At 44.1% G+C, this 19,467-nt stretch overlaps 1 protein-coding gene across 2 annotated transcripts in view; it reads right to left on the bottom strand.

Moving 5' to 3' along the window:
* Positions 1 to 19,467, bottom strand: part of STXBP1 (syntaxin binding protein 1) — an 80,566-nt gene that overhangs the window by 32,148 nt on the left and 28,951 nt on the right. For both annotated transcript variants that reach the window (XM_032165184.2, XM_032165183.2), the window contains exons 2-5: positions 9,084 to 9,133; positions 6,686 to 6,767; positions 1,747 to 1,823; positions 118 to 196 (exon numbers count right to left, since the gene is read on the bottom strand). In XM_032165184.2, coding sequence (XP_032021075.1) covers positions 118 to 196; positions 1,747 to 1,823; positions 6,686 to 6,767; positions 9,084 to 9,133 — 288 coding nt within the window. The remainder of the gene's footprint in view (positions 1 to 117; positions 197 to 1,746; positions 1,824 to 6,685; positions 6,768 to 9,083; positions 9,134 to 19,467) is intronic.

The following is a 19,467-nucleotide window of genomic DNA, read 5'->3' as shown; positions in this document are numbered from 1 at the left end:
AAGCATGGTAACAACCCATTCCTTCCCTCTTGATCTGCCTTAGTTTTGGCTCAGCCCAGCTGTGCGGAAGTGCTAACCTGCCTGATGGGACTGGGGACAGCTCTTGGTTGTACTCACAGTCAGTGAAGAAGACGTGTGCAGCCCGGTATTTAGCAGTCGGCGGGTCCTTAAAGTCACTGATGAGAGAGTGGACGGACTGTGGATGGGGGGGAAAAGAGGAACCTGAATCCAATTCTAGAGCCAAATGGGACCTGTATCTGAACTGAGTTAAATCCAATGGCTTCAAGCCACTTGCACAAAATCAGGGGATTTTTGATGCATAATTCTAACACTCATGTTTGGCCACAACCAAGTCCTGAGGACTTAAAATTAGTATTATTTCAGAGTTTAGATGAACAAAGGCCTTCTTAGCCCATTCTGGAATGACAGTATCAGTTCTTTGGAGCCACTGTAATTAGTTGTTAGGAAGACACCCACAAAAAAAGAAACTGGGCAGAAACCTTCCAGGAGATTCATATTGATGACCTTTTGGCAATTTAATTGCATCTGTAGAAATTCATATGTAAGCCAGTTTTCAAAGTGAAAAAAAAGTGTGAAAATTGGAGGAAATTTATATAGACTAAGACACCTAAGGCTGGCGTGGTGGCTCACGCCTGTAATCCCAACACTTTGGGAGGCCAAGTCAGGTGGATCACTTGAGCTCAGGAGTTTGCCACTAGCCTGGGCAACATAGCAAGATCTCCATCTCTACCAAAAATTAGCTGGGCATGGTGGCATGTGCCTGTAGTCCCAGCTGTTTGGGAGGCTGAGGTGGGAGGATCACTTAAGCCCCGGAGGTCGGGGCTGTAGTGAACTGTGATCACAACACTGCATTCCAGCCTGGGTGATGGAGAGAGATCTGTCTCAAAAAAAAAAACACCAAAAAAAAAAACAACCCCAAAAAACAAAAAAGGCTGAGAGTGGTGGCTCACACTTGTAATCCCAGCACTTTGGGAGACCAAGACAGGTGGATCACTTGAGGTCAGGAGTTCGAGACCAGCCTGGCCAATATGGTGAAACCCTGTCTCTACCAAAAATACAAAAATTAGCTGGGTGTGGCAGTGTGGTGGGGGGGCCTGTAATCCCAGCTACTTGGGAGGCTGAGGCAGGACAATCTCTTGAACCTAGGAGGCAGAGGTTGCAGTGAGCCAAGATCGTGCCACTGCACTCCAGCCTGGGCAACAGAGCTAGATTCCGTCTCAAAAAAACAAAACAAAACCTATAAAACAAAACAAAACAAAACCTGCCTAAGACAACTATTACCCAGAAGCAAGGAGTTGGACCTTGTTTGGATGGTGATTTGAAGTAACCTCCAAAATTATAAGACAGGTAAATGTGAATAGTAACTGGATATTGATAAAATAAAATGAAAGCATAAAATACCAAAGTCTGGAGGTGGACTAATTAGACAGAGTGGGTCCTACCTGAAGAGGGAGTGCGAGGGGGAAAACTAGAATGATCCAGGGCCATGGAACACAGGCTCTGGTTTTCTGCACAGCTGCTGTGTTTAAGAACGCTTAATACATTCATCACTTCTCACTGCATAAACACCACCCCCCCACCCCACCCCATTGTGGATTGCATGCTTAAACAGAGCAGTGTGTTAAATGCGTGCTTAACCTAGAAATGTCAGACAGTCTGTGCCACATAAATCCCAAGCCAGTCCATCTAACCTTAGCCAGATTCCTCCTCTGGTGGAAGGTTTACCTTCTCGGATGGAGTGATGAGATACACAGCCTCCAGGCTGGGGAGCGGCTCTCTGCGCTTATTGATATCTTCCACAACTAGACAACAAAACAACCCGCGGTGAATAAGAAAACATGATGGGTGACCATAAAACCAGAAGCAATATAGACAGGCTACCTTCAGACTGCTGCAGATAAATATCTACAGCGGGGGACGGGGGGAATCATTCACCCATTCCTTAAGGTTACTACGTTCCTTGGGAGTGAATTCCATGGTCTCAACATGCCCAAGATGTTAGAATCTGAAATCCGGGCTGGGCATGGTGGCTCATGCCTGTAATCCCAACACTTTGGGAGGCTGAGGTGGGCACATCACTTGAGATCAGGAGTTCAAGACCAGCCTGGCCAACATGGTGAAACCTCATCTCTACTAAAAAACTACAAAAATTAGCCAGGCATGTTGGAATGTGCCTATAATTCCAGCTACTCAGGAGGCTGAGGTGGGAGAATCGATTGAACCTGGGAGGTGGAGGTTGCAGTAAGCCAAGATCGTACCACTGCACTCCAGCCTGGGTGACAGAGTGAGACTCCATCTCAAAAACAATGACAAAAACAACAACAAAAGAAAATCTGAAATCTTATCACACTAGAGAGTTCTCACTCCCCATTTCAGTTTAAGTAAATTCATTGATCTGTTCTGAGAGAAAATGGAAAATGCTATCTAATTCTGTCAAGAAGGGGTCCTTTGCCTCTTCTTCAGCTTTGTCTCATCTGCCCTAGATAATCCCAATTCCTTTGGAATTTCCATGTTGGGTTTATTTTTCAACATCTGGATAGTTTCATTGCTCTCCTCTGCATATCAAATGAAGGCATTCCAACCACATTCTCTATACAATATTGCTTCCTTCAATAGTGCAAAGATTAAATGTTCTATTTGGTTAAAACAAACCATAGGCTTTGGTTTGCTTGTTTCCTCTACAGTTATGTCAGGGACTTCACCTGGAAAGAACAGCTTTTGGGAGAATCTTACCAATCACCTGGTAATGCTTAAAATGTGTTATCTACTGTCCTCTGGCATGGAGGGAGCAAGGCAATTATACAGGTGCTATTCTTTCTATGCAGATGATTTAAGCAGATAAAAGCATCACTTTAGAGGATTGTAATATTTATAAAGACTTGGAATATTTATAAAGACTTTCACTTCAAATAATGTTCAAATTAATACCAAAATCCCCAAACATCTACTTTACCAGTGGTTATAGATTTGTTTAATTTCATAGGCCACTAATATTTCCCCCCAAAATGTTTCAGAGCTTCAACATAGGGTTGCTAACTTTTAAATTTTGTTAAGTAAGAACATTTTTTCTTTTTTTCTTTTTTTTCTTTTTGAGAGTCTTGCTCTGTCGCCCAGGCTGGAGTGCAGTGGCACGATCTCGGCTCACTGCAACCTCCACCTCCCAGACTCAAGCGATTCTCCCACCTCAGCCTCCTGAGTAGCTGGGACTACAGGCACATGTAACCATGCTCAGCTAGTTTTTGTATTTTTAGTAGAGACAGAGTTTCACTCTGTTGGACAGGCTGGTCTCGAATTCCTGACCTTGTGAGCCACCTGCCTCTGCCTCCCAAAGTGCTGGGATTACAGGTGTGAGCCACCATGCCTGGCCGTAAGGCCATTTTTTAAAAACCACTTTTGGGGGTAGGAAAGAGTCTGTGTATAGTGGAGAGCTCTGAATCCCCATCTCCCACAGGAAGTCAATTAATAATATCTAATATCGCTGAATCAAGAGATAATAGAACAAGCATTTATGTGGAAAAATCAAAAAGATGACCAGAATGAAGGGCGAGGTGGCTGCCTCTGGGGTAACAGACCCCGAGGATGGGAGAGGGGAGGACAGGAAGTCACTGCTCTTTTCTTAGATCCTTGTTAGCTCCATTTAGTGTTTTTCTCCTTTACTTTTGTGTTTTTTTGTTTGTTTTTGCTTTGATAGATGAAGAAAATAGTTTCGAAAATTCAATGAAGAAAATGACATCATAAACTCAAAATAGGGGCAAGCCTAGTCTTAAAACTGACTTGGGGCAGGGCACGGTAGCTCACACCTGTAATCCCAGCACTTTGGGAAGCCAAGGCGAGCAGATAACTTGGGGCCAGGAGTTAAAGACCAGCTTGGCCAACATGGTGAAACCCTGTCTCTACTAAAAAAAAAAAAAAAAAAAATTGCCCGGTGTGCTGGCGCCTGCCTATAATCCCAGCTACTTGGGAGGCTGAGGCATGAGAATTGCCTGAACCCCAGAGGCAGAGTTTGCAGTGAGCCAAGATTGCACCACTATACTCCATCCTGGGCAACAGCGCGAGCCTCTGTCTCAAAAACAAACAACACACTGACTTAGGTCACTAAATGACATAAAAGTCACATAAAAAATTGTGTATGCGTGCCAAGTGCAGTGGCTCGCTCCTGTAATCCCACCTCTTTGGGAGGCCAAGGCAGGTGGATCACTTGAGGTCAGGAGTTCGAGACTAGCCTGGCCAACATGGTGAAACCCTGTCTCTACTAAAAATACAAAAATTAGCCAGGCGTGGTGGCAGGTGCCTGTAATCCCAGCTACTTAGGAGGCTGAGGCAGGATAATCGCTTGAACCCAGGAGGCAGAGGTTGTGGTGAGCTGAGATTGCACCACTGCCCTCCAGCCTGGGAGACAGCAAGACTCTGTCTCAAACAAACAAATAAACAAAAAAACTGTGTTTGCCATTTACAGGACTGTGCTTCTGCTGATAGATACACTGGATCTGTTTTTTAAAAATGAAGGAATCACATCCACGTGCAATCAAAATGAATACAGACACATACCTTATACCCTTTAGAAATGTTAACTCAAAATGGATCACAGACCTAAATGTAAAATGCGAAATTATAAAACTCCTAGAGGATTACATAAAAGAAAAGCTAGGTGACCTTGGATTTGGCAAAGACTTTTTAGATATGACACCAAAGTGACAATCCATGAAAAAAAGAATTGATAAGCTGGACTTCATTAAAATTAAAAAGTACTGCTCTGTGAAAGATGCCATCAAGAGAATGAAAAGACAAGCCACAGACTGAGGGCAAATATTTCCAAAAGACACATCTGATAAAGAACTGTTATCCAAAATATACAAATATCCCTTAAAATTCAACAATAAGAAAACAAATAACCCAATTAAAAAATGGGCCTAAGACCTTACAGACACTGCACCAAAAAACAATATACAGATGGCAAATAATCAGGTGAAAAGATGCTCCACATCCTAGGTCATCAGGGAAATGCAAATTAAAACAATACCATACCACCACACAGCTGGTAGAATGCTCAAAATTCAGAACACTGACAACTCCAAATGCTGGTAAGGATGTGGAGCAACAGGAACTCTCATTCACTACTGCTGGGAATGCAAAATGGTCAGTCACTTTGAAAAATGGTTTGGCAGTATCTTAAAAAACTAAACATACGTACCATGTGATCCAGCAATCCTGCTCCTTGTTATTTACCAAAAGTTATAGCACACATTCCAAAGCGTGAATAAAACATAAACATACAAATAACTATAAGGCAAATGTCTAAATAAGCACCACCCCAGTTAAGAAACAAAACCCGGGCCGGGCGCGGTGGCTCACACCTGTAATCCCAGCACTTTGGGAGGCCGAGGCGGGTGGATCACGAGGTCAGGAGATCGAGACCATCCTGGCCAACACAGTGAAACCCCGTCTCTACTAAAAATACAAAAAATTAGCCAGACGTTGTGGTGGGCGCCTGTAGTCCCAGGTACTCGGGAAGCTGAGGCAGGAGAATGGCTTGAACCCGGGAGGCGGAGCTTGCAGTGAGCCGAGATTGCGCCACTGCACTCCAGCCTGGGCGACAGAGCGAGACTCCATCTCAAAAAAAAAAAAAAAGAAACAAAACCCAATCAGCACCACAAAAGTGCCCTGGCTCCAGCTCACATTCCCCTGTCAACATGATTTCCTCTCTTCCCTGCAAACAGAATCATTATCCTCCCTTGAATGGTGAGCTCTTCTCTTGAGGTTTTACTCCCTACATCTGCATTTTAAAACAACACAGCTGAGCTCTGCAGTCTGAACTCTGTGGAATGAAGGCTCACTATCAGTGGTCTTTTGTGTCTTGCTGTCTTTGCTCACCGTTGTTTATCAGATGCATTCATGTTACTGTGAGCGCTCAGGGCTCGCCCATTTTCATCCCTGTAGAGTATTCTGCTGCGTAACTGCACGCAACTGATTTAACCATTCTACACTTGATGGATGTTTTGGTTGTTTTCCACTCGGGGAATCTATGAGCAACACTGCACATGTATTCCTGCACATATATCCTGGGCCCACATACCTGAGGTTGTCTAGGACACATACCTGACCACAGACTTGCTGGCTCACAGGACATGCATACCTTCAACTTTACTAGACACTGCCAAGTGGTTTTCAAAGGGGCTACACCAGCAGACATTCCATCACATAGGAGTTTCCATTTTTCTACCTCCTCGCCGTCACTTGGCATTATCAGATTAAATATTGTAATATTTTGAATCTATATCAGCATCTCACTCTGGTTTGAATTGCATTTCCCTGACCACTAATGACAGTGGACAATTTTCATAGATTCATTGGCCATTTGGATTTCTTCTTTTGTTAAGTGCCTGCTCAGAACTTTTTTCTATTGGGTGGGCTGCCTTTTCTTTCTTGATTTAACCTTTCTTTTGGCATTCCTTTAACAGACATTGAATGAGCATCTAGCCCTGGATTTGGTGCTGGGGATTCAGTGATGAACAAGATAGCCTTGGGCCTCTCAGGAGCTTCTGGTCCTAGCACACAGGTTGCTGGAAGAATCTAAAATTGAAGGAGATAATAATGAATAGGAAAGAGCTAAGCCTGCCACAGAGAGAAGGCTCCAGCACTGCTCAAGTGCAGAGAGCATGCTCACTCGTTATGCCCTCGGTCATGATGTCTGTCATCTTGCAGCAGGAGGACAGCATCCTCATGCTTAACTGATCCACCACCAGCACCTGCAAGGAAAGAGAACAGCATATGGGCTGCATGGCATCTGCTGTGATTCTCACTCAGCTTACCACATCAGACTCCAAAAGGAGCTCCGGAAGTACAGAATACAGAAGAAACCATATTTCCTATGGACCAGAAGCCCACGGGGATACACGCTCGCTTGTACCTCCCATACTCTAACCTAACCTTCTAGGAGTTAAGAGTTTCCTCTCACTGATATAATTTTATAAACTTAAAAAAAAATAGTTCTGGCCGGGCGTGGTGGCTCACGCCTGTAATCCCAGCACTTTGGGAGGCCGAGGCGGGCGGGTCACGAGGTCAGGAGATCGAGACCATCCTGGCTAACACAGTGAAACCCCATCTCTACTAAAAATACAAAAAATTAGCGGGTGAGGTGGCGGGCACCTGTAGTCCCAGCTACTTGGGAGGCTGAGGCAGGAGAATGGCGTGAACCCCGGGGGGCGGAGCCTGCAGTGAGCTGAGATCGCGTCACTGCACTCCAGCCTGGGCAACAGCGAGACTCTGTCTCAAAAAAAAAAAAAAAGTTTTTATTTCCCATGATAAAGTAAATACCCATTTAAAAAAGGAAAACAATCAGTCGGGCATGGTGGCTCATGCCTGTAATCCCAACACTTTGGGAGGCTGCGGTGGGTGGATCACTTGAGGTCAGGAGTTCGAGACCAGCCTGGCCAACATGGTGAAACCCCATCTCTACAAAAATTAGCCAGGTGTGGTGGCTCACACCTGTAATCCCAGCTAGTTGAGAGGCTGAGGCAGGAGAATGTTTGAACCCAGGAAGCGGAGGTTGCAGTGAGCCGAGATTGCGCCATTGCACTCCAGCCTAGGCAACAGCAAGACTCCGTCTCAAAAAATAATAATAATAAATAATAAATAAATAAAGGAAAATATCATCTATAGCTCCAACATTCAGAGATAATCATATTAGTGAGTACTTTTTCACGGCATGCACTTATGTTTAAGGGGAGAGTGAACACTAGTGCCTGCACATGTGGTCTGGCATGTGGGGACTTGATGAAAGGCATCATCAGAACTGTGCCACTAACACACATGTCAGCTGGGACATAGTGTACCTTAGTCTAGGCTGGAAGAACAAGAATGTTCCAGTCCTGGCCTAAAAGCTTCAGACCTGCAACTCTTCAGCTCACCTTTCTTATCTTCATTCAGCCCACAGTGGAGAGGAAGCTGGCAGTTAAAACAAGGCTATTTATCCTCCCTTTTTGTAATGTTATAAACTGAGAAGGGAGCAACAGGAGGAAGACACATCAGGGCAGATAGTGTGGATGAGAAAGCTTTCTGCTGCAGTACAGGGGCCAATTAGTTTTTATTATACAAGGCAGCTTCCTCAAGATTAGTTTAAAATTCACACGTCTACAAGCCCCTCAACTGATGGGAAGGGTAAGTGAGAAAGGTATGCTAAAGAGTTCCCACTGCACAGCCTCCCCTTCTGGGTGGTGAGGACAGATGTGCTGGTTAAAACAAAGGCCCCGGGTGAGACTTCAAAATCCTCCTGTACTAATCAGCTCTGTTGTTCCTAGGCCCAATGCACTTGAAACTGCATGGGCTTTGACTGTAGGAAAACTTGAGGGCAAGAAAGGTTGGTATAAATTCTTCAGCAACATGCAGAAAAAATAAGTAAAACTGCACACTCTTCTGGCCAGTATAATTCTCAGCCTCAGACAACCAAGTAGTCCTTAAAATGCTGACTTCATGCATAGGGGGCAGCAGTTTCCACTCCTGTACCACCCACTCCAGGAGCCCGGCCCACTCTCAGTTTGATTGGCTTAAATACTTGTTTCAAGTACACTATAGTTTCCAGCACTACTGTCAATGTTACGTGATTAAATGAGCTTACTATTTTTGTCTTATGTAGTTACAGTTCAATGAGGATAGACCAGATGAGGGCTTTGAGCCCAGACTGTACATGGACTCCATGGAGATGCTTTATGACCACAAAGGGGCAAGAAGGCCTCTTCTTCCTCTCCCAGAGCCAGCAGAATTATACCTTCTTCTGCTTTATCTAACGGGTTCCAGGTAATATTTTGTTTGAACAAAAGAGTTCCACTGCTAACTGCCTGACCAGGTAGTCTTTAAGATAAGCTTTATGACAAACAGACTTCTTAACCAAGACCATATGAAATGTGAGGCAGAGCAGATCACGTTTCTCCAATCCAGACGCATTCTGTACTCTCTAGAGACAGCAAAAGCCCTCATTCCTGCCTACAACTTTCCTCCAACTCCAACCCCTTCTGATTTTTCCATGTGAACTCACCTTAAGCCCATTAACTGTACTTTCTACTCACCTTCCATTCCCCCTTCTTCTTGACCTTCTTTATCACGTCATGCATAATCTCTAAAAAAGGAGAAAGAGAGAAAGAGAGAGAGGAAATTAATGTAATATCAAAGACTTACACACCTCTCTGTTAGATAAGGTCATTTCCCACCTTAGGCTTTGTGTTTCTGAATCATGCAATTCACCAACTGGTTTACTGAGCCATAATCAACTCACCATAAAAATAGTTCTCAGCTGGGCACAGTGGCTCACACCTGTAATTGGTGCTAGGGATTCAGTGATGAACAAGATAGCACTTTGGGAGGCTGAGGCGGGCAGATCACCTGAGGTCAGAAGTTCGAGATCAGCTTGGCCAACATGGGGAACCCACATCTATACTAAAAATACAAAAATAAGCCAGGCATGGTGGCGCATGCCTGTAATCCCAGCTACTCAGGAGGTTGAGGTTGCAGTGAGCCGAGATCACACCATTGCACTTCAGCCTGGGCGACAAAGCAAGACTCCATCTCAAAAATTAAAAAAAAAAACAAAAAGTTCTCTTCCTGTCTCCTTAATTCAGTGGTTTTCAAACTTTTTGGTCTTGTAACTTCTTTACACTCTTAATTATCGTATTGGAAACTAAACTGAGAAATTTTTAACAATATTAATTCATTTAAGATAATAAACTCTTGTTATATTAATTGCATTTTAATGAAAAATAAATATATTTGTCATAATAAAACATTTTTAGGGAGACAGCTGGCATTGTTTTACATTTCTGCAACCCTCCTTAATGTCTGGCCTCATAGACATTCTCCTGTCTACTTCTGGCTTCTCCCATCTGCTTCTGCAGCCAGTATGTCCTGAAACGTATAACATCTGGGAACTTTGCTGTGCCCCGTGAGAGAATGAGAATGAAAAGGCAAACCACATCTTGGTCTTAGTATGAAGATAGTTTTGACCTCATGAACCCCCAAAAGGGCTCGGATTTGAGAACCACTGCCTAAAGTTAAGTGGGTAAAAGGCTGTGACAATGCCTCAGGCCACATGAGCTCTCCTCAAGCTCTAAAAACAGATGTGAGGAGCAGTTGTGAAATGTTCCCAACTCTGAGCACATCTCCGGAGCACTCTTATCCCCAAATCACCATTTTAATGAGCCCCGTTACCTAGAACACCACACACACACACACACACACACACACACACACACACACACACCCCTGACCAGCTGTGAAGGCTCCATAGGAAAGTCCACTCTTGCTACTCTGTAAACCTGAGTAACACATGCCTGGAGCTACTTAAAGGGCAAGAGCTGTTGTCAGCACGTATGCTTCAGACAGTTAGACAATTCTCTAGGGCTGGATGGTTCCTAAATCTGCTTTTGACTATCTTCAGTAATCACTGAATCACAGTAATCACACACACACACACACACAGCAGTAAACTTGGAAAACACAGAAAAGTATAAAGGAAAAATTCTGGCCAGGCACAGTGGCTCACACCTGTAATCCCAGCACTTTGGGAGGCCAAGACGGGTGGATCACCTAAGGTCAGGAGTTCGAGACCAGCCTGATCAATATGGTGAAACCTCATTTCTACTAAAAATACAAAAATTAGTTGGGCATGGTGGTGTGCACCTGTAATCCCATCTACTCAGAAGGCTGAGGCAGGAGAATTGCTTGAACCCGGGAGGTGAAGGTTGCAGTGAGCCAAGATTACACCGCTGCACTCCAGCCTGGGCAACAGACCCAGAGCCAGACTCCATCTCAAAAAAAAAAAAAAGAAAGAAAGAAAAGAAAAAATTCCATGTATTACTCGTGTGCTTAAAAAACAATCAGGCCAGGCGCGGTGGCTCACACCTGTAATCCCAGCACTTTGGGAGGCCGAGGTGGGTGAATCACAAGGTCAGGAGATCGAGACCATCCTGGCCAACATGGTGAAACCCCGTCTCTACTAAAAATACAAAGATTAGCTGGGCGTGGTGGTGCATGCCTGTAATCCCAGCTACTTGGGAGGATGAGGCAGGAGAGTCACTTGAACCAGGGAGTCGGAGGTTGCAATGAGCCAAGATCGTGCCACTGCCTCCAGCCTGGTGACAGAGCAAGATTCTGTCTTAAAATAAAAAAGATAACGGCCGGGCAAGGTGGCTCACGCCTGTAATCCCAGCACTTTGGGAGGCCAAGGCGGGCGGATCATGAGGTCAGGAGATCGAGACCATCCTGGTTAACACAGTGAAACCCTGTTTCTACTAAAAATACAGAAAATTAGCTGGGCCTGGTGGCGGGTGCCTATAGTCCCAGCTACTCAGGAGGCTGAGGCAGGAGAATGGCATGAACCCGGGAGGCGGAGCTTGCAGTGAGCTGAGATCGCACCACTGCACTCCAGCCTGGGCGACAGAGTGAGACTCAAATAAAAATACAAAAAAATTAGCCAGATGTGGTGGTGCACACCTGTAATCCCAGATACTCAGGAGGCTGAGGCACGAGAATCGCTTGTACCCAGGAGGCAGAGGTTGCAGTGAGCCAAGATCTAGCCACTGCACTCAAGCCTGGATGACAAAGTGAGACTTCGTCTCAAAAAAAAAAAAAAAATAGAAAAGAAAAATTATCTGTAATAATGTCAATTTGAAATGCATAATTAACATTTTAGTTTATTTCATACTAGCTTTTTCTATGCACTTTTACATAGTTAAGATCATGTTGGCCACGTGTGGTGGCTCATGCCTGTAATCCCAGCATTTTGGGAGGCCAAGGCAGGCAAATCACTTGAGCCCAGGAGTCCGAGACCAGGTTGGACAACATGGTGAAACCCCATCTCTACAAAAAAATACAAAAATTAGCCAGTCATGGTGGCATACACCTGTAGTCCTAGCTACTCAGGAGGCTGAGGTAGTGGGACTGCTTGAGCAAGAGGCAAAGTTGCAGTAACCCAAGATCACACCACTGTACTCCAGCCTGGGTGACAGAGGGAGACTCTGACTCAAAAAAAAAAAAATCATGCTGTAGATATATAATTTTATATTACGCTTTTTTCACTAAATGTACTTATTTCACCCATTTTAATAAAAATGCTTCCTAGGATTTTAAGGCCTGAATAACTGTCCATGGTCAACAATATTCCCAATAGCCATTTAGATTACTTTGCATGTTTCAGTGTAGTGAAAAACTGGAAACCAATATATCCACAATAGGGCAGTGGTTAACTTAATTAGGTTACATTTGTACAATGGAATACTATGAACCCATTGGAAATAAGAATATGGGAAAATATGTACTCATTCATTCAGGCTTTCACTCAGTAAGCATTTGTTGAGTAACCACTACTTGCCAGCCATTGTGCTAAGCCCTGGGAATGAACAAGATACTATGCTGCTCAGCTCCTGTGGAGCTGCCACTCTAGGGAAGGAGGGAGCCACTAACTGAAAAGAGCAATTGCATCTTCTCATAAGTCCTCCAAATTAAATAAATAAGATGCTATGATTTTTAAAAAGGGTGTGGGCAGACTACTTAAATAGGGGGTCGGGCAAGGCCACTCTAAGCAAGTTGGACCTGACAAGCAAGAAGTCAGCCAAGAACTAGGAAAAGGAGAAGGAACAGTACAAAGTCTTGTGGAAAAAGGAAAATGAGATTGACATTTTTCTGGGAACTGAAGATGATATACGCTGAGGTTGGAGGCCAGATCATACAGAGCCTCGTGGTCTTTGATAAGGAGTATGATTTTATCTGAAAGGCATTGGAAAGCCACGGAAGGTAAGGATGTAATCTGATGTGCTACAGAGAGACAAGAAGGAGGGGACAAGAACAGAAGCAGGGAGTAGAGTCAGGAGGCCTTTCCAACAGTCCAGGCATGACAGTGGCAGAGGAGATGGTGAGAAGTGGGCAGATTGGATATACACTGTGGAGGTAAAACCAACAGGGCTAGCTGATACACTGGATGTGGCAGAAAAGAAAAGAAACATAGCTAACTCCCAGATTTTTGGTTTAAGCCAAGAAATTGATGTAGAGACATTCAGAGAGTTTCAGAGGAAGGAGAACTGGTCTGTAGGAGAACATCAGAAGTTCTATTTTAGTTGTTTTAAGATTGAGATGGCTAAGACACATTCAAGGGAAGACGCTGAATAGGTAGCTAGAGTTAGCTCTTGGGCTTGGAAGCACAGCCTCAGCTGGAGTGAAACACTGGGGACTTATCAAATAGAGGCAGGAGGGAAGGCTGCAGAAAATGACTCTGACAGGAGCAGTGAGATGGATGGACATGGTCTTTGTGGACCTTGACAAGCGTTTCAGTGAAATAATAAGAATGAAGCCAGACTAAAATGGGAGAGGAGGAAGATAAGACAGACAACAACTCTTAAGAAGATTTGCTTTGGCCAGGCCTGGTGGCTCACACCTATAATCCCAGCACTTAGGGAGGCCAAGGCGGGTGGATCACGAGGTCAGGAGTTCGAGACCAGGCTGACCAACATTGTGAAACCCTGTCTTTACCAAAAATACAAAAATTAGGTGGCGGGCCTGTAGTCCCAGCTACTCTGGAGGCTGAGGCAGCAGAATCGCTTGAACCCGGGAGGCGGAGGTTGCAGTAAGCCAATTCTCGCCACTGCACTCCAGCCTGTGTGACAGAGCAAGACTCTGTCTCAAAAAAACAAAAAACAAAAACAAAAAACAAAAATTGGCTGGGCGTGGTGCCGCGTGCCTGTAATCCCAGCTACTCAGGAAGCTGAGGCAGGAGAATCACCTGAACCTGGGAGGTGGAGGTTGCAGTAAGCCGAGATCGTGCCACTGCACTCCAGCCTGGGCGACAAAAAAAAAAGTTTTGCTTTAAAAGGTAGCAGAGGAAAGGCATGAAAACTAACAGGGTAGACAAAGACATGGATGCAAGGGTAGGATTTGTTTGTTTTTAAAGATGTGAAAGATTATAGCATTTTTAATGAGGTTGGCAATAAGTCAAAAGGGAAGGGGAGACTGACGACGCAGGAGAGAGGATGGAGCAATGAAAGACTGAGGTCCCTGAGGAAGAGGAAGGAGTTGGAGCAGAGATACAAGAGGAAAGCTTGACCTGAGACAGGAGGCATCCTGTGTGAAGGAGAGGAAAGCCACAGATGGGCTTGGAGAAACGGTGGCAGAGGTGAGGGGTTTCCTTATTGGAGATAAAGTAATTGGCTAAGAGTGGGGAAGGGGTGTTATATATGGAAGCTTTGAAGAAAGAAGGTATCACATATCTTCCCAGAGATTGGGAAAGTCAATTTACTATGGAAATGTTTTAGCATTTACAGACAGTACTAAGGACTAATTTGACGGTCATGACCGTGCATTTAAAGTTAAACCAGGCAGCTTAGTAATGTTTTTTCCCAATAATGTTTGGCTGTCCAGGTGCAAGAAAGGAAGGCTGGTTTCAACTAAGGTTAGAGTTTTCATATATGAGCACAAACGAGGAAGAAAATGCTCAAAATATATGGCTAAGGGTGAAAAAATGCATGCTACAACTATTTTTAAAGCAGATATGCATAGGAAAATTAGAAAAACTCATACCAAAGCTTATTTTTGTGCAATAAAGTTACAATTAATCTTTACTTGCCAATTTGTGCCTTCCAATGTTGTCCCAAGCTTTCTGCATAAGAAAAATGCTCTCAAAATAATGTGTCAGTGACCATCTTTGTGGCCAGGGCTTTTCTTAGCACAAATTATTCTGTTAGGGTAGCTTTCTGAGTATGGAATAAATTGGTAAAACATCTAAATGTTCTGGGCTCCTGATAAACTCTGCTGAATTACTTTCCAAAATTATGTCTCCCACCCTCACCAGTACTATGTGGCTCTCCAAATTAACATACTAACTGATAAGATATCTTGAGGTTTACTTATTTTAATCTTTGCCACAATGATAACACAAAACAGTATATTTCACTCTTTATTTGAATGTATTATATTATTGAGGATGAATATATTTTCTTGCCACTAAAAATTAATATAAATTCACTGAAAAAAAATTACGCTTAAGTTGCCTTTTGATAGGGAAAGGCAGAGATATAATCAAAAAATAAAACCAAGTACTACAAGTGTTAAAAGACACATATAAATTACCACTGCAGCTGCCACCATTCCTAGGAAGTTATTTCCTTTCCAAAGTTCTCAGGGCATATATTTGTCCTGGGTATTGTTAACAGCCAATTCTAATCCTGCCCTACATTTTTCTAATCCAATACCGAAAAGGAAACAAGGATTAGAGCTCAGTTTAGCATTAAGAATCAAGTAGCTTGGGCTACCTCCTCACAATCCCTGGCAATCTCATTTCATCTCCTTCCTAAGTCCTCTTCATGTGGAGAGAAACAATGAAGCCTTCTGAAGTGGGTCCAGCCAGGAGGTCTTACTTCCGCATACCAAACCATGTGTATCTACAGCCAAATGCCTGCTCCACCACCCATCTAGTCTACGGGGATGTGTTCAAAAGACCGGGGCAGCTTCAATTCCTCCGTAATACTGAAGACCCTGGTAGACTCTGCTTCCCTCATGGCCAAATGAGTAAGAAAGCAGGTTCCTTCTCAACCACATCCTCTAGGTCCTGGGTGACTCCCAACCTTGGCAAATCTCTGCCACGTCCTGAGATAAATGGCCAGTGGTCTAAGATGATCTGGGACATCTTCAAATGCACCCAATATTTCGATTGGAGTCCCAAAACACAGGTTCCAGGGATCACTACAGGGACTGCTCAAGGCTTGCAGCTCCCTATGAAGCCCCACCCTCACAGTCCAGGAGGGACTCACAACTGCCCTCCACAGTGACATATGCCAGATGCCTGTTGCCCTGAGCACAGGGCACATACAAACACCTGAAGTAGCGTGACTAATATTAGATGAGCCAGAAGCTTAGAAGAAGTGCAACCAAAGTCCTCAACACCACAGGTGATTCCAAGATTCCACACGGTAGCCCCAGATCACCACACTGCCCAGGACAGAGGCACCAGGATCCACTTTCCCCAGGTTGGGAGAAGTTGCCTTCATGCTGCTGAGGGAACTAAGAGAGTCCAACCTCAGCCCACAACTCCCCGCCTCTTTTTACCAATCCAGAGTACAGAGAATTTCCAGAGTTATTCTGACTCAACAGTAGACGTTCTTCTAAAAAGCATCCTCTTGACTGAACTCCAGGGGTCTGAAGGGGTAATGCTGGCTGCTCAAGCAGAAATCATCACCCCCAAAAATGCCCAAGGAAGTGCTAAAGTTAGACCAGAGCTGACATCCAGGTTCAGGCATTTGCTGGCCGTGTGACCTTGGGACTTTTTTTTTTTGAGAAGGAGTCTCCTTCTATCGCCCAGGCTGGAGTGCAATGGCGAAATCTTGACTCACTGCAACTTCTACATCCCGGGTTCAAGTGATTTTCCTGCCTCAGCCTCCCTAGTAGCTGGTACTACAGGCACACGCTACCATGCCCAACTAATTTTTGTGTTTTTTGTAGAGACAGGGTTTCACCATGTTGGCCAGGCTGCCTTCGAACTCCTAACCTCAGGTGATCCACCTGCCTCAGCCTCCCAAAGTGCTGGGATTACAGGCGTGAGCTACCGAGCTACCATGCCTTGCCAAGTTTAAAACATTTAAGTTTCAGTTTTCTCATCTGCAAAATTAAAATTATAATACTCTAATAGCCTGTTGTGAAGATTAATGAGATAAAATGCTTACTTAGTCCAGTGACACGTATGAGGCACTCTGCAAAAGGCACCTCTTGTGACATCACTATAAAAGCATATTATTCATACAGAGGAAGAAGAAAATTATGAAATATAACTTCCACCAATCAAGATTTTTAACATAATGTAAAAATCCTCTTAAAAGGAAACAAATGTGGCCGGGCACAGTGGCTCATGCCTGTAATCCCGGCACTTTGGGAGGCTGAGGTGGGTGGATCACTTGAGGTCAGAAGTTTGAGACCAGCCTGGCCAACATGGTGAAACCCTGTCTTTACTAAAAATACAAAAATTAGCTAGGCGTGATGGTGGGTGCCTGTAATCCCAGCTGCTTGGGAGGCTGAGGCAGGAGAATTGCTTGAACCTGGGAGGTGGAGTTTGCAGTGAGCCAAGTTCACGCTACTGCACTCCAGCCTGGGTAACAGAGTGAGACTCTGCCTCAAGAAAAAAAAAAAAAAAGGAAACAAATGTTTAAAATAGTTTTTAAATAATCATAAAGATATTCAGATAGCAAACTACATGGATATTTCACCAAAAATTTCAAAACTTCTCTGACCTGCAGTAAACATATGAATACATTTTTGGAATAATGGCACTATAGCACCAATGTATACGAATCCTAAATGAAAATATAAAGTTTGGCCTGGGCAATATGGCAAAACCCGTCTCTAGAAAAAATACAAAAATTAGCTGGGTGTGGTAGCTCGCGCTTGTAGTCCCAGCTACTCAGGAGGCTGAGGTGGGAGGATCCCTTTTAGCCTGAAAGGCAGAGACTACAGTGAGCCAAGATGATGCTGCTGTACCACTCCAGCATGGGCAAGAGTGAGACCATGTCTCAAACTGAAAAAAAAAAAAAAAAAAGAAAGAAAGAAAATATAAAGTTGAACATAAGGACCCCCGTCCCCTTCTGAGAGGGCAGACAGCGGCCCCTGGCTATCTGCGAGTTAATGCTGAAGCACAAGCAGAGGCCGATAGACAGTCAAAGGCATCTTAGTCACAACAGGGCATGCAGGTCTGTATTTTAAAATTGTTATTATTTAATATGTATCCAAAAATTCAGTCAGATAAGAAAATGAGTTACAATATTAGTAATATTGATATATATCTATCTGCAGAAATCAAAATGGTTAGCAACATTAAAACATTTAGTAAGGCAGCAGATAAGAAATAAATATATAAAAATCAAGAGGACTTTTTATACAGCAGCAATAACCAGATTGTAGGAAGAGGGCTCACTCTTTACCAGTTTACACTGGGCTGAGACTCGGCCTCCAAAGGTTCAATCTACTGCTGGAAATTCTGCTCTGAAGCAACACATCTAGGTAGTCTGTTCCTCTTTCCTGACAGCAAAGACAGCAACCAAGTTTCTCTGAATGTCTCGTGTGGGGCTGAAGGGTCTCCTTGATAAACAACTGCATTTTCCCAGGTGGAATAAGTTAATGTTCAACCAGATTGCAGGAAATGGTGCAAATACTTGAGAACAAGCCTTCCAAGTACTCTCAAGGTTCCTTTCTTGGAAATATCATTCATACACACACTATTGGTAACCTAATTATAAACCACTTTAACTTTTTGCCTTTATGTAGTTCTTTTTTTTTGAGACGGAGTTTCAACTCTTGTTGCCCAGGCTGGAGTGCAATGGCACGATCTTGGCTCACTGCAACCTCTGCCTCCCGGGTTCAAGCGATTCTCCTGCCTCAGCATCCGGAGTAGCTGGGATTACAGGCATGTGCCACCATGCCCGGCTAATTTTGTATTTTTAGTAGAGACGGGGTTTCTCCATGTTGGTCAGGCTGGTCTTGAACTCCCGACCTCAGGTGATCTGCCCGCCTCAGCCTCCCAAAGTGCTGGGATTACAGGCGTGAGCCACCACCCCCAGCCTATGTAGTTCTTAATAATATAAAAGTAGCACATTCTTGTAAAAAAAAAAATCAAACAATAGATTATATAAATACAGGGTGAAATTTCCCTCCCTCCCCCTACTCTTGCAGGGAAAACAGCCACTAACAGTTTCGGGTGTGCCCTTACAGATCCTTTCCTGGGCACATACACCCAGGTGTGGGGAGGTATGCACATGTACACAGCTCTTTGGTTGGGATATTACACATATACACATTGTTCTGCAATTACATTTTCTACTCAATATATTATAGACTTTCTCTTGTATCATTTCACACAGACCTACCACATGCTTTTAAACTACATAGCATTCCATAATATGAACATACAATAATTTGCACAAATCTCCTTAAATGTATTCATAAGACAGTCTCTACTTGGAGACTTGCTGATTTATTCCAGTCAAATTAGTGAGGACTTTATTGTAAACATAAACATTAACACAAGAGGCTAATAAAATTTTTTGATCTATGTCACCTTGTGGCCTGGGGAGGCGAAGTAATTTTTTTTTTTTTTTTTTGAGACGGAGTCTTGCTGTCGCCCAGGCTGGAGTGCAGTGGCGCGATCTCGGCTCACTGCAGGCTCCACTTCCCGGGGTTCACGCCATTCTCCTGCCTCAGCCTCCCGAGTAGCTGGGACTACAGGCGCCCGCCACCTCGCCCGGCTAATTTTTTTTTTGTATTTTTAGTAGAGACGGGGTTTCACCGTGTTAGCCAGGATGGTCTCGATCTCCTGACCTTGTGATCCGCCCGCCTCGGCCTCCCAAAGTGCTGGGATTACAGGCGTGAGCCACCGCGCCCGGCCGAGGTGAAGTAATTTTCAACTATTCTTTGGGGCTTGAAAACTTT

This window comes from Hylobates moloch, unplaced genomic scaffold (genome assembly GCF_009828535.3).
Source record: "Hylobates moloch isolate HMO894 unplaced genomic scaffold, HMol_V3 SCAFFOLD_10, whole genome shotgun sequence".
NCBI lineage: Eukaryota > Metazoa > Chordata > Mammalia > Primates > Hylobatidae > Hylobates > Hylobates moloch.
Note: the sequence above shows the minus strand (reverse complement) of the source record. Positions and strands in the feature narration are given on the sequence as shown.